Raw genomic sequence first — 13426 nt, forward strand, 5'->3', positions numbered from 1 at the left:
CATGATGACCCCCATCCATACGCCCTATTAAAGAATATGGACGGACCCAAGACCCTGCAGATATATATAAGGCTGTTGATCCCTTTAAACCTGGCATCTAACTCAAAGCTCTGAATTAATCAGATTCTGGTGGCTGCACTCCTGCAATAAGATAGCTCTGCTACTTTCCTGAGCTGCAGTTTGTTACAATGTATCGATATAGGTAATATTCTAGAGAAACTGCCGCAGATCACATTATTTTTTCTTATATTATACTCCAGGATGATAACTCTTATCTGGAATGATACACTGTAACAAAGAACAGCAGTGAGTTTCTGGCTGTGCATTCTTGTGTTTTCAATTGGGAAAGTTCAGTAAACCACTGTCACTTAATTAATGTGTAATTTTTTTATGCCACTATTCTCCTGCATCTGCTCTTTCTATTGTTCCTGCTGCTCTCCAGTCCAAAGATATGACCCTTTTTACCCTGTATATAAATCTAGTCTTTTTTGGCTAAGTGAGTGTTCTCCCCAAGAAGATTCCTATAGGAACAAGTTTGCCTGGCTAAAAAAGACCACATTTATATTTGGGGTAGAGGATGCCATGCCTCAGAGGAGCAGGAACAAAAAAAACTTTTATTTGGCAAGTAAAAAGTTCTTTTTACCTATCTTAAGGACAAAAGGATCTGCTGTGTAAAATCACACTGCTCGATCATCTGTCAAGGCCACATATACAGTGGGGAAAATAAGTATTTGATACACTGCCGATTTTGCAAGTTTTCCCATCTACAAAGAATGGAGAGGTCTGTAATTTTTATCATAGGTACACTTCACCCGTGAGAGACAGAATCTTAAAATGAAAACCAGAAAATCACATTGTATGATTTTTACATAATTAATTTGCATTTTATTGCATTTTATAAGTATTAGATCACCTACCAACCAGCAAGAATTCTGGCTCTCAGAGACCTGCTAGTTTTTCTTTAAAGGGAATCTGTCACTGCACTCATTACCTGTATTAATTGTCCACATACTCAATCACACTCCAACCTCTCCACCATGGCCAAGACCAAAAAGCTATCTAAGGACACTAGTGACAAAATTGTAGACTTGCACAAGGCTGGGATGGGCTACAGGACAATAGGCAAGCAACCTGGTGAGAAGGCAACAACTGTTGGCACAATTATTAGAAAATAGAAGAAACACAAGATTACTGTCAAATCTTCCTCGGTCTGGGGCTCCATGTAAGATCTCGCCTTGTAAGGATGATTCTGAGAATGGTCAGGAATCAGCCCAGAGCTACACAGGAGGACCTGGTCAATGACCTGAAAAGAGCTGGGACCACAGTCTCAAATATTATCATTATAGTAACACACTACATCGCCAAGGATTAAAATCCTGCAGGGCACGCAAGGTCCCCCTGGTCACAACAGCACGTGTCCAAAAACGTTTGAAGTTCACCAATGACCATCTGGATGATTCAAAGGAGGCATGGGAGAAGGTCATGTGGTCAGATGAGACCAAATTATAACTTTTTGGTATCAACTTCACTCGCCGTGTTTGGAGGAAGAAGAAAGGTGAGTACAACTCCTAGAACACCATCCCAACTGTGAAGCATGGTGGAGGAAACATTATACTTTGGGGTGTTTTTCTGCAAAGGGGACAGGACGACTGCATCGTATCGAAGGGAGGATGGATGGGGTCATGTATCATGATATTTTGGCCAACAGAATCCTTCCCTCAGTAAGATCACTGAAGATAGGTCGTGGCTGGATCTTCCAGCATGACAATGGCCCGAAACACACAGCCAGGGCAACTAAGGAGTGACTCCGTAAGAAGCATTTCAAGTTCCTGGAGTGGTCTAGCCAGTCTCCAGATCTGAAGCCAATAGAAAGTCTTTGGTGGGAGCTGAAATGTTGCCTAGTAACAATCTCGAAACATGAACGATGTGAAGAAGATCTGTATGGAGGAGTGGGACAAAATCCCTGCTGCAGTGTGTGCAAACTTGGTCAAGAACTACAGGAAACGTCTGACCTCTGTAATTGTAAACAAAGGTTTATGTACCAAATATTAAGTTCTGTTTTTCTATTGTATCAAATACTTATTTCATGCAATAAAATGCAAATTAATTATGTAAAAATCATACAATGTGATTTTCTGGATTTTTTAAAGGTTTTGTCTCTCACAGTTGAAGTGTAACTACGATAAAAATTACAGACCTCTCCATTCTGTAGGTGGGAAAACTTGCAAAATCGGCAGTGTATCAAATACTTATTTTCCCCACTGTACATTAGATGACTGGTGAGCCCACCAAATTCGTCTGAGTTTAACCTAATGTGTATGAGGGCCTTAAAGGAGTTTTCCACTACTGGCAACCTCTAATTGGTTTAGGTGTTAAAAAAAATTATGTACATAAATATATCAAACACCTCCTGGACAGGCACTGCTCCTCCGTACTCTCCTGGACCAGCAGCATTCATCCATGCTCTGTCTCCTGGGATCAACACTCAGTGGGGGCATTATGTATTTGCTAATCAGCTGCTGCATTCACCTTTTGACAGAGCAGAAGAAACAGCTGATTGGCTGCAGTGGTCACTACTTCCCTGTTGAACGTTGATCCCAGAAAAGCAGCAGTAGATGCAGTGCTAATTAAGGAGGAGTGCTGCTGGTTCAGCTATTGAATAGCATTGTTTTTTCTCACCGCCCTGGGCCCATTGAAAAGAAGTTCTCCAAAAGTGGACAACCCCTCTAAATAATTCTTTTCCATATAGCTGCAGTTATTGCAAATTGGGTTGGTCTACTACCAAATGCATAAGTAATAAAATTAGATTGACTTACGAGGCTGTAAGAGTGGAATTAAGGAGTAAAGTTGTTCTAATTCTGTACAGTTGAGCCAAAGTAAGTTTCCTATGCTGCGACGACTGCTGTGGGTCTGACATTGTCCGCCTGGCACAGCCAGGTGCAACATCATTGTCCACGTCTGTCTCATTGTCCTCCGCATAGTCTGCATACTCCTGGGATGGGGAGTCTAACTCAAAATCCGGGAGAGAGTCAAGTTGCTCCGAAAGTGGATCTTCAGCAGCTTTGGGAAATCGTATCTCTTCTGAATCTGACAAGTCAGATGAACTGCTGCTGCAGCTACTTTGGTTGACAATGTGCTGTCTTGTAGAGACAGACTGAGACCTTGGTTTTGCTGGGTGTTCTTCGTCCTTTCTCAAGGAATGTTCCACCATGCTAGTCCTTTTGTGAGAAATGCATCGAGCCCGACCATTTTTGTTGCTGTCCATAAATGTGTCAGGATTCCGTGACATGAAGAGTTCACACAGGCTTTTACTTTGGGTCAGCTGAGCTTCCTCATCATTGTGGTCTGTTGGTTCAGTAGATATCAGATGAAGGAGATTGGCTTCTGATTTGGATTTCAGGACCTTGGTTTTGCATGGTAAGAGCTGGACTGGTGTCCTCCTCTTGAGTTTTGGAGATGTTGAGCGCTGAGAACTGACGGACTCTCTTTCTTCTTCTGTCATTTCTTGTTGCTGACGTTCTACGAACTCCTCCAGTGACGTTGGTGAGAGGGTTCCGTAAGCGCTGTCAATAGATGACGATCTACATGCGTTTGGCTCCAGTTTTAGATAGTTAGAATCTGCCGCTGGGTTTGCATCCGAAGTCTCCATGCTTTCGAACATGTCCCTGGTAGGGGTGATGGAGGAGGCGGTGGTACTGATTGACATTTCATCAGACTGAGAACTAAAAAGTCCTTGCTCTGTCTCAGGAGAAGATAGATCCTCACAGGCATCAATCACCACGACGGAAATTGTCTCTGTCGAGCCGTCTGATTGGCTGCAAAAAAAAAAATATAGAAACCAAATTTAACAAAAAATTACAATACTGATAGCAATGATCATCGTCATGGGACACAACAATTGTCTATTCGGAACCTTAAATTATCAGCATCAGTGATTCAAAAACATTTTATAATATATGGAGATTAATTTACAAGGACAGCTGAATTACTCCAATAGAAATGAAGTAATACTTTATTGCACCTGTGGGAGTGCTGCAGGGATATCGAACACTTCCTTCAGAGTTTTTCTATATTATAGATGCTAGAAACCTTAGTATATTCTGTTCAGACCTGACTACCCCCCTTTTAAGATAAACATTTGGCTACTTACCTATGTAACATGTCAGCACTGCTTCGTCGCAGTATCGTTGGGGAGCTGGCTGCGGATGTTCCACTTTCCATATCTTCTTCCTCTTCTGGGTGATGAGATATGTGCTGCTGGTTCTGCACATGCTCTTGACGCAGCCTCTGTAACAGGTTCTATTGGAAATTATTAATGATTTACAGGTTACTTGCATGATAGAGATGAAGGACACAGAGACGACTGTGAACAGAGGGCAACAGCAACTCTACAGGCCAGGTGAGGTATTGCATCATTGGTTGTAGCAACATAATCTAATGCAAATCAGCTACATTTTACTTTAAAAAACCCCAGGTCCATCACTCATTGTGGAAAAGCATGCCAAAAAGTTTAAACTCCCTAAAAAAAAAAGAAAAAAATACCTCTTCCTTTCATTGTTACATTCTGGGAGCCATAACGTTTTTTAAGTAGCTGTATGGGGCTATTCCTGGGCGTAAAGGGGTTGAATGAGTCATGGATATACTTTTGCTATATATATAACTTATTAAAAAACTTTTATTAATTCCTCGGGGAGGAATAAAAACAAAACCGCAAATTCTGCCACATTTTTTTATAACTTTATGCTCTTCATTGTGTTGCACAAATAAAGTGTTTGCTTTATTCTGGAGGTTAGTACAATTATTGCAATAAAATGTTATATAGTTTTAGTTAAATGTTTTCTTTACTTTTACCAAATAAATACTCTGAAAAAAAAGTCTTTGCTTTTGTGTGGCCATGTTCCGAGAGCTATAATTCTTTTTAATATTCCATCAACAGAGCTGTGTGAGGTGTTTATTTTCTGAGTGACAGGCTGAACTCTTCATCAGCACCATTTTGTGCTGCTAACAATATTTTGATCGATTTTTATTACAAACTTTTGCAAGCAAAATGAACAAAGAACAGCAATTCTAGATTCTATGTATTTATCTGTTTATGTGGTTAAATATATTTTTATTAAAGAGAAGAGAATTTTACAAGAAAAACAGTAGTTGAAAACTACGTCAATGATCAAAGTACTTTTTCTTATAATATACAATTCGAGAAGAGTAACACAAAAAAACACTCATTCACAAACCTTGCATAAATCTTACAAAAAAGAGAAAAAAAAAAAAAATTAGAGGGAGTAAACCCTCAAGAATGACTACGGTATCTTTAACATATAAGCAATGACTCCTTGCCCCCGCAACAGGCGAGGACTTTCATTACCGTAAATAAAGTAAAGCATACCTAAAATCAGTTCGCCCATGTCCCCTAAAGCGAGACATGCACGCAGATGGTATCATTATAAAAGTAACTGGTAAATCATGGTACGGACCTATCACACCGAGCTGGTGGAAGGTGAACAGCTCACCCAGGGGGGAGCTAGAAAGAAGAAAAAATAGAGGGGGGAGCCCAATTAGGTGGGGCTCAAGAAAAGATATTTAAAATGAGAACATGAAAAGAAAGGAAGAGTAGCTTAGTAATCGACTGTAGAATAGACAGGTGTATTCAGGTAAACAGGTCAGGGAAACGAGCAGAATCTTTAAATAGAATCCATTCAGTCCAGGTACCTAAGAAGGAGACCCTTGTCTGTGAAAGGTCTGCTTCAATTTCCTCCATCCTAAAGATGGTTTCAAATTCTGAAAACCACTCCACAACATCGGGGGGAACCGGGTCTCGCCATCGGCGGGGGATGACCGTTCTAGCAGCTGCTAGGCAAAATTTAAGGATGTCCTTTTTTTGGGATCTCACCGAACCGGGAATCATGGAGAGCAATGCCATCTCCGGAGTACCGGTGATGTGCTTGCCTGTGATCAAACCATAATTTCGGAACACTTGGTCCCAGAATGTTCTAATCAAGGGGCAGCCCCACCAGATATGCAAAAGGGAGCCAATGCCATTTCCACACCTCCAGCAGCAGTTTGAAATTGAGGGAGAAAATTTGTGTAACCTGTCAGGTGTGAGGTACCACCTATATTGCAGTTTATACCCCTTCTCCGAGGCCTCACTGGAACTCGGGAGTTTATGGTTCATCAGGAAGCAACGCTCCCAATCCTCATCCGACAGAGTCCGCCCTAAATCCTTCTCCCAAGCAGACTGTAAATAGAGCCTTGCGTCAGAGTCAGGTGTTGAAAAAATTGAGTAGAGGGAAGAGATTCCCCTGCTCGGGGCGTCACCACCGGCAAACAACAGTTCCAAGGGAGAGAGTCTACAGTTCGAACCCCTAGGCAAATTCAAAGAGGCCAGGAAAGACCGGACCTGCAAGTACTCCCACCATAGAAGTTTAGTGGAGAGAGATTGGGTTTGGAGGGAACAGAGGGTGGGAATCTCGCCACGCTGTAAGATATCACCAACCCGTATGTCATCCTCGTATTTCCATCCCATGAAGGCTTTCCTGTGAATGCCCGGAGGAAATGCCGGGTTGCAAAAAATAGGTGTAAGAAGGCTGGCCCCAGAAGGAGCGGACCCCTTCACCCCACTGCAGTGCCATGCCCTCATAGCCTCTGAGGTTAAGAAGGAAAATCTCCCCCGTTGAAGAGCATATTGCTTTGGGATCCACTGAAGATACTGAAGAGGCAAATCGGACCATTCTTGTTCCAACTCTACCCATTGTATTTATCTGTTTAAACACCATTCACCATTAAGTATAATTGACATGTTATCTTTATTCTGCAGGTTGATATGATTATGACACAACTAAATTTATATAGTCTTATTTTCATCTTTTGCTACTTTTGCACAAAATAATTACTTTACAAAAAAGAATATTTTTTAGGGGCCGCCATGTTCTGACAGTCATAACTTTTCTACATTTTTCTGTACTCAAAGCTGCATGAAGACTCACTTTTTGTGGGACAAGCTGTAATTTTACCTAGTAACATTTTCAGCTGTTTTTTATCACTTTTTATTACTTTTTTTTTTCAAGGCGGGATGAACAAAAACAGCAATTCTGGCATTGTTTTTCATATTTGCTTTACTGCGTTCATTATGCCGGATAAAAAAAATGATATAATTTTGTAGTACATGTAGTAGTACATGTTTACAGTGATATCCAATTTATATATTTTAACATTCTACTACTTTGCCCAAGAAAACACGTTTTAAAGGGAAATATTTTTGGGTGGCTCATATTCTGAGAGCCATAACTTTTTCACCTTTTCATTTAGCCGTGTGAGAGTTCTTTTTTTGTAACAAGCTGCAGTTTTTATAGGTACCATTTTGCAATACGTGCAAGTTTTATCACTTTTTGGCTCAGTGCACACATTGAGTATGTGGTCAATATTTTACATCAGTATTTCTAAGCCAAAATCCGGAGTGAAACAATTAGAGGAAAAGTATAATAGAAACACGTCACCACTTCTGTATTTATCACCCTCTCTTGGTTTTGGCTTACAAATACTGATGTAAAATACTGACCAATTAGTGAAAGTGTGAATGTGGCCTTTATTTCATTACTGTTTTGAGACTGGATGAACAAAAGCAGCAATTCTGGCATTGATTTTTTTTCCAGTATTCATCATGCAGGATAAATAATAAAATAGTTTAATGGTATTGTTTATTGCAGAAATGGCGTCACCAAATAAAAGCTCAACGTGGGAACGTAGCGTGTGGTTCCATTTACCTGTGCATTGAAAAGTGCTTCCACCCATCCTCTGCACAAGGACTGGCCACTGGCTTGAAAAGTATAGGCGGCGACTGCACTTCTGAACTCATTCAGGTAAATTAACAGGAAGGAACCTGAAAAGAAGGTGACAGAAGACAACACATTAGGGTCTTCAGCATTGGAGTGGGGGCAATGCATGTGATAACGTGACGCCTTTTGTTCATCTTTCACAATAGCACTGCAGTATAACATGACCTGTGTTTATTTACCGCCATTGCAGGCTATTTACTTCCATTAAATGTCTATTTTAGCCAAACAGTGTTCATCGCCCCATACAAAGTTAATATTTGCCTATCACCTGGCAGCACATCTGCTTTATAGTATGCAAACAAAGGCTTCAGACTGACAGGAGAGGAACATGCAAATCCCAGTAACCATTGGCAGCAACGAGTGGCGGCCCAGTTATCAATCCCAGTACAATAAAGAGGGGAGGGTCATAGGGTGTGCCATCACCATCTAGTGTACGGAAATGGTACTGCAGTAAATCACGGTAATCGTTCACCTGTGTCTTTAAGTTCTCTGCAGACCACTTTGTCCACTAGTAAGGGCTGTCTGACAACTTTGGTTCTCTCCGCTTTCTTCACCGGTTTTGTGATGAGGAAAAGATCCGTAAACAGAAAGCAGTAAACATCCATCTGTAAGGACAAATACACAGTCAAATCCTCACTTACATATATAGATATTATTTGATATTTTATATATAACATCAGATATTATAGACCAAATTGGGAACCGTGATGGCATAATGGCAGGGAAGTCTAACAAGCGGTGGACCTGCTTCTCCCAGGATGGTGCAGAGTGACGGTAACAGACAGCAGGAGGCACTCTTTTTACTTTTCCAACTTTGTTCTTCTGCATGGACACCACCCCCACCCCTGGACTTGGCTTATCATCGATAGTACAACTATGTTATCTATTAACGTTATTTAATTAGCGCTCTTCGCACCTTGCTGTCTTTCCCTTCTTTCATTTTGAGGCTTCCTTCCAGCAGAAGTTGCCGGGTATCATCGGGGGACGTTCCAATCATCGGCGCCGTCAAATCCAACTTACAGAATTCCTTCAACATCTGATAATGAGAAAATATTAAACATTAGTTATATTAATAACAAAGACAACACAAAGAAAAAAATAGAAAGAGACCTGACGACCATTCCAGCTGGTCATACAGTTGCATAGTGTGGGAAGAGGAACACGGGGACATAGAATCGTAGAATGATAGAGTTGGAAGGGACCTCCAGGGTCATCGTGTCCAGCCCCCTGATCAATGCAGGATTGGCCAATCTATGCGCTATGTATCTTCTTTTTTTCTGTAGCAGTTCCATTTTTCAATATTCCATATGTACATAATGTAGCGTTCACCCATTTTTCTCTAATTTTCTAAATGTATTATTTTTAACAAAATAATGGAAGCTGTATCTGACACTAATAATATGATTTCATTTCTCACCTTCTCCACTTCATCAGAACTGCTCTCAACAGCTTCATACGAGTCAATGCGGCTGATGATGGCCGCCAGTCGCTGCTGTTCCTGCCGCTGGCGCATTCGTGAGTTCACGTGATTGATAAAACGCTCCACTGAGTTTATCTACAGGACGACATAATATCAAATTTTTAGAAAAATAGCTGCAATCAGCCAGGACTAACATTCCCCCGTTCTTTAGACTTGCGCTGTGTCTCAGCCCCACCACCATGGTCATAGGAGTTAGACCACGAGGACACCATCAAGGAATGGATTCCGTCCAGTTACATGGGAAGACCACTTAACAATAATAATGTACCATAGCGATGATGGACTCTCTGATTTGATGGTCGTCCGTCTTCTTCAGGATTGACTTGAGCAGCAGGGGGTACTTGGTGAGACGTTGATGCGGCTTCACGAGCATGTCACTCAGCTTCAGACGATTGCACTGCTTGTGCTTCTCAGCCCACTGCAAATTCACAAACCATCACCATTAACAATTAATTCAACTTTAATTATATTTTTATTTGCTGTCAGCGAAAGGAGACAGAGAAGTTCAGCACCCATCCAAGACCTGCTCACACAGCTGAGGCTTGTGTCCAGCTCCCAGAGGATTGTTTAGACTAAAGGTACCTTCACACGAAGCGACGCTGCAGCGATAGCGACAACGATGCCGATCGCTGCAGCGTCGCTGTTTGATCGCTGGAGAGCTGTCACACAGACCGCTCTCCAGCGACCAACGATGCCGAGGTCCCCGGGTAACCAGGGTAAACATCGGGTTACTAAGCGCAGGGCCGCGCTTAGTAACCCGGTGTTTACCCTGGTTACCAGCGTAAAAGTAAAAATAACAAACAGTACATACTCACCTGCGCGTCCCTCGGCGTCCGCTTCCTGACACTGACTGAGCTCCGGCCCTAACAGCACAGCGGTGACGTCACCGCTGTGCTTTCACTTTCACTTTAGAGCCAGCGCTCAGTAATGTCAGGAAGCAGACGGCAGGGGACGCGCAGGTGAGTATGTACTGTTTGTTTTTTTTACTTTTACGCTGGTAACCAGGGTAAACATCGGGTTACTAAGCGCGGCCCTGCGCTTAGTAACCCGATGTTTACCCTGGTTACCAGTGTAAAACATCACTGGTATCGTTGCTTTTGCTGTCAAACACGACGATACACGGCGATCGGACGACCAAATAAAGTTCTGGACTTTATTCAGCGATCAGCGACATCACAGCAGGATCCTGATCGCTGCTGCGTGTCAAACTAAACGATATCGCTAGCCAGGACGCTGCAACGTCACGGATCGCTAGCGATATCGTTACAAAGTCGTTTCGTGTGAAGGTACCTTAAGTGCAATGATAGCAAACCATCAGCTGTGAGAAGTATGTTCTATTCACTGGCAGCAAAAAGACCTCTTGAAAAGGTTGCAGAACCTTCAACCCCTTCCTGTTGTGTGCAGTGTATGCATGTTGGATGTCAGGTGCGGGTGTATCGGGTGGGCTGGTGAGCTCGCTTCTTTCAAGGAAGGTGCCGGCTGTGTTATATAGCAATCATCTGCCTTTAACAGCAGCTGTCAATCTCTGAGTGGTATTTAGGACCTGTCACTTGCTCAAATAATACCTTGTAAAAGTTGTTTTGTGAGTTAAATATCTTGTAAAAAATCTCTAAGCTTCCCTGATTCTGCCGTTTTTTCCCATTTTTTGCTGCATAGCTCCATTGCACAGTTATTCACATTTGTTTCTTCTAGAGCGCAGTATGTGAAATCTCTACTTGTAGTGCAACTGGGGAGTTTTCTTCAGTCTTTTACCTCCCAGATGCTATCAATCACAAATCCGAAACATCTGAGACCGATAGACTGCTACACCAGCCTGATGGTCAACATCTGGGAGGCAGAGATGAAAGCGAAGATTTTGGAGAAAATCCCAATTGAACTACAAGCAGAGATTTCACATACTGCAGTAAAGAAGAAACAAGTGCAAATATCTCTGCAATGAAGCGATGCAGAGCAAAACGGAAAAGAGCAGCAGAATCAGGGGGGGGGGGGGGGGGGCTCGTGTATTTTTTACAACTTATGTAACTCCATTTTTTTGAGCAAGTGGCTCGTCCTATTTAAATACCACTGTCAGAGATGACAGCTGCTATTAGATTCAGATGCTTCCTGCATTACACAGCAAAATGCTATCAATAAAACCATCAGCTCATCACCCAAAATCAAGCCCTCACACAGATTAATCAATGGAAAAGTAGAACTTTATGGGTCTAAAAAAAATTATAACATAATGCAAACTTTTTTTTAAAATACATTTCTGATTTTTTTGTAGCTAAAATATAGGAAAAAAACTGAGGGCAAAACAGAAAAATTGCATATTTGGGAAGGGATTACATTTTAATATATGAATATATCCTAGAATTGAAAGGAAAAAGGGAACTAATCCAGTTTTTGGGTCTCCAGTGTGACTGCACACAGTTTACATAAATGGCGGCTCATTAATTTTCTTATAGGATAAGAGAATGTAAAAACTTACCGTCACATAAGCTCGAAATATATCGTTGTCGCGATGCAGATTTCTCATATACTCCATACAGCCCTCTTCTTCCATACAATATCGGATGTACGGCTTGAAAAGAGACTCAAACTGTAGGAAGAGTCGGAAGAATTATTATTTATTATGCTTTGCTTATATAGCACCATTATATTCTTCAGCGCTTTACAGACTTTATCATCACTGTCCCCAATGGGGATCACAATCTAAATTCCCTATCAAAAAGAATAGGTTGAAAGAGATGAATGGACACAGAAACATTGTCATTGACTTATTGGAGATCTGGTGTCAGTTCAGTTTGTTACAAACACCCCAGATTAGATGGCGTTATATTATGTGCATTATAGACTAACTCATCACATTTACCATCTTGAATCCTTTCTGGAAGTCCACAGGGTTCAGCAAACTTTTGGTTTTCCTCGTCTTCTCTAAAACTGGCACCATGACGTTCCCCCAGAGGGTCCGGTGAAGCTGGATGATCTCCTGCACATTGCTGAACAGTTTCTCTGGTTCCACCTGATACAAAACAGTGATAAAATAAGGAAAATTATCTTCTAAAGCCCTTTATGGGGCAATGTAGCATTTGGTGGCGGGATGGGCGAGCATTGAAGGAGCTGGTAACACTAGGGCTATTGCGTCACGGCCATAGTAATGTCAAACAGGCAAAATAAGATAGTTACATTGTTGGATTGCAACATTTGCCTCCATAAAACAACAATGAACCTACATCCTGATACATGAAACTATACACAATCTACAATACAGTTACCCAATAAATTACTCATTGACTACATAGTTTCAAGGTTTTCATTCATACCTCACATAATAATCCGGACTCCTGTAGATTGAGCAGACAGCACAGGAACAGCTGTGAATGCAAAGGAAGAAGGATGTAAGATGTCTTGTTACCATATTATAGGATTACTATAGGATCAATGTACCTCTGTATACACACATATGTATGTATATATATATATATATATATATATATATATATATATATATATATATATATATATATATATATATATATATAAAAAATGAGGAACCCCTCCTAAATGTGGGATACTGCAGACTGAACAGTTACCTGCGTTACCACTGGAAGTAGTAAGTCTCTATCAAATGCAAGCAATAGTCAGCGCGCTGGTCCAGTAAGGAGTTATTTATGCTATGTACAGAATATTAGTCTAGTATATGTAATACATGCGCTATATGTACAGTATACTGCCTTAGTGTATATATAATATATGCTATGTATATTAGTCTACTATATATGTACGGTATATCTGCATTGTATATGTAATGCATGTATAATAGTCTGACATGTATGTAATATATGTGCTAGGTGTATATTTGTCTAGTATATATGTATGTACATTTGTATTGTATATGTAGTGCATGTATAATAGTCTGACATGTATGTAACATATGAGCTAGGTGTATATTTGCTTAGTATATATGTATGTATATTTCCATTGTATATGTAATGCATGTATAATGGTCTGACATGTATATAATATATGTGCTAGGTGTATATTTGCCTAGTATATATGTATGTATATTTCCATTGTATATGTAATGCATGTATAATGGTCTGACATGTATGTAACATATGTGCTAGGTGTA

General features: G+C 40.9%; 1 protein-coding gene across 3 annotated transcripts in view; it reads right to left on the bottom strand.

The window, feature by feature from the left end:
- The window catches only part of PLEKHG5 (pleckstrin homology and RhoGEF domain containing G5), a 264891-nt gene that overhangs the window by 3520 nt on the left and 247945 nt on the right, over positions 1-13426 (bottom strand). For all 3 annotated transcript variants that reach the window (XM_077250373.1, XM_077250374.1, XM_077250375.1), the window contains 10 exons: positions 12618-12668; positions 12167-12316; positions 11783-11893; positions 9581-9730; positions 9250-9387; positions 8749-8868; positions 8305-8437; positions 7761-7876; positions 4151-4299; positions 2817-3815 (listed from right to left, as the gene is read on the bottom strand). In XM_077250373.1, coding sequence (XP_077106488.1) covers positions 2817-3815; positions 4151-4299; positions 7761-7876; positions 8305-8437; positions 8749-8868; positions 9250-9387; positions 9581-9730; positions 11783-11893; positions 12167-12316; positions 12618-12668 — 2117 coding nt within the window. The remainder of the gene's footprint in view (positions 1-2816; positions 3816-4150; positions 4300-7760; positions 7877-8304; positions 8438-8748; positions 8869-9249; positions 9388-9580; positions 9731-11782; positions 11894-12166; positions 12317-12617; positions 12669-13426) is intronic.

This window comes from Ranitomeya variabilis, chromosome 4 (genome assembly GCF_051348905.1).
Source record: "Ranitomeya variabilis isolate aRanVar5 chromosome 4, aRanVar5.hap1, whole genome shotgun sequence".
NCBI lineage: Eukaryota > Metazoa > Chordata > Amphibia > Anura > Dendrobatidae > Ranitomeya > Ranitomeya variabilis.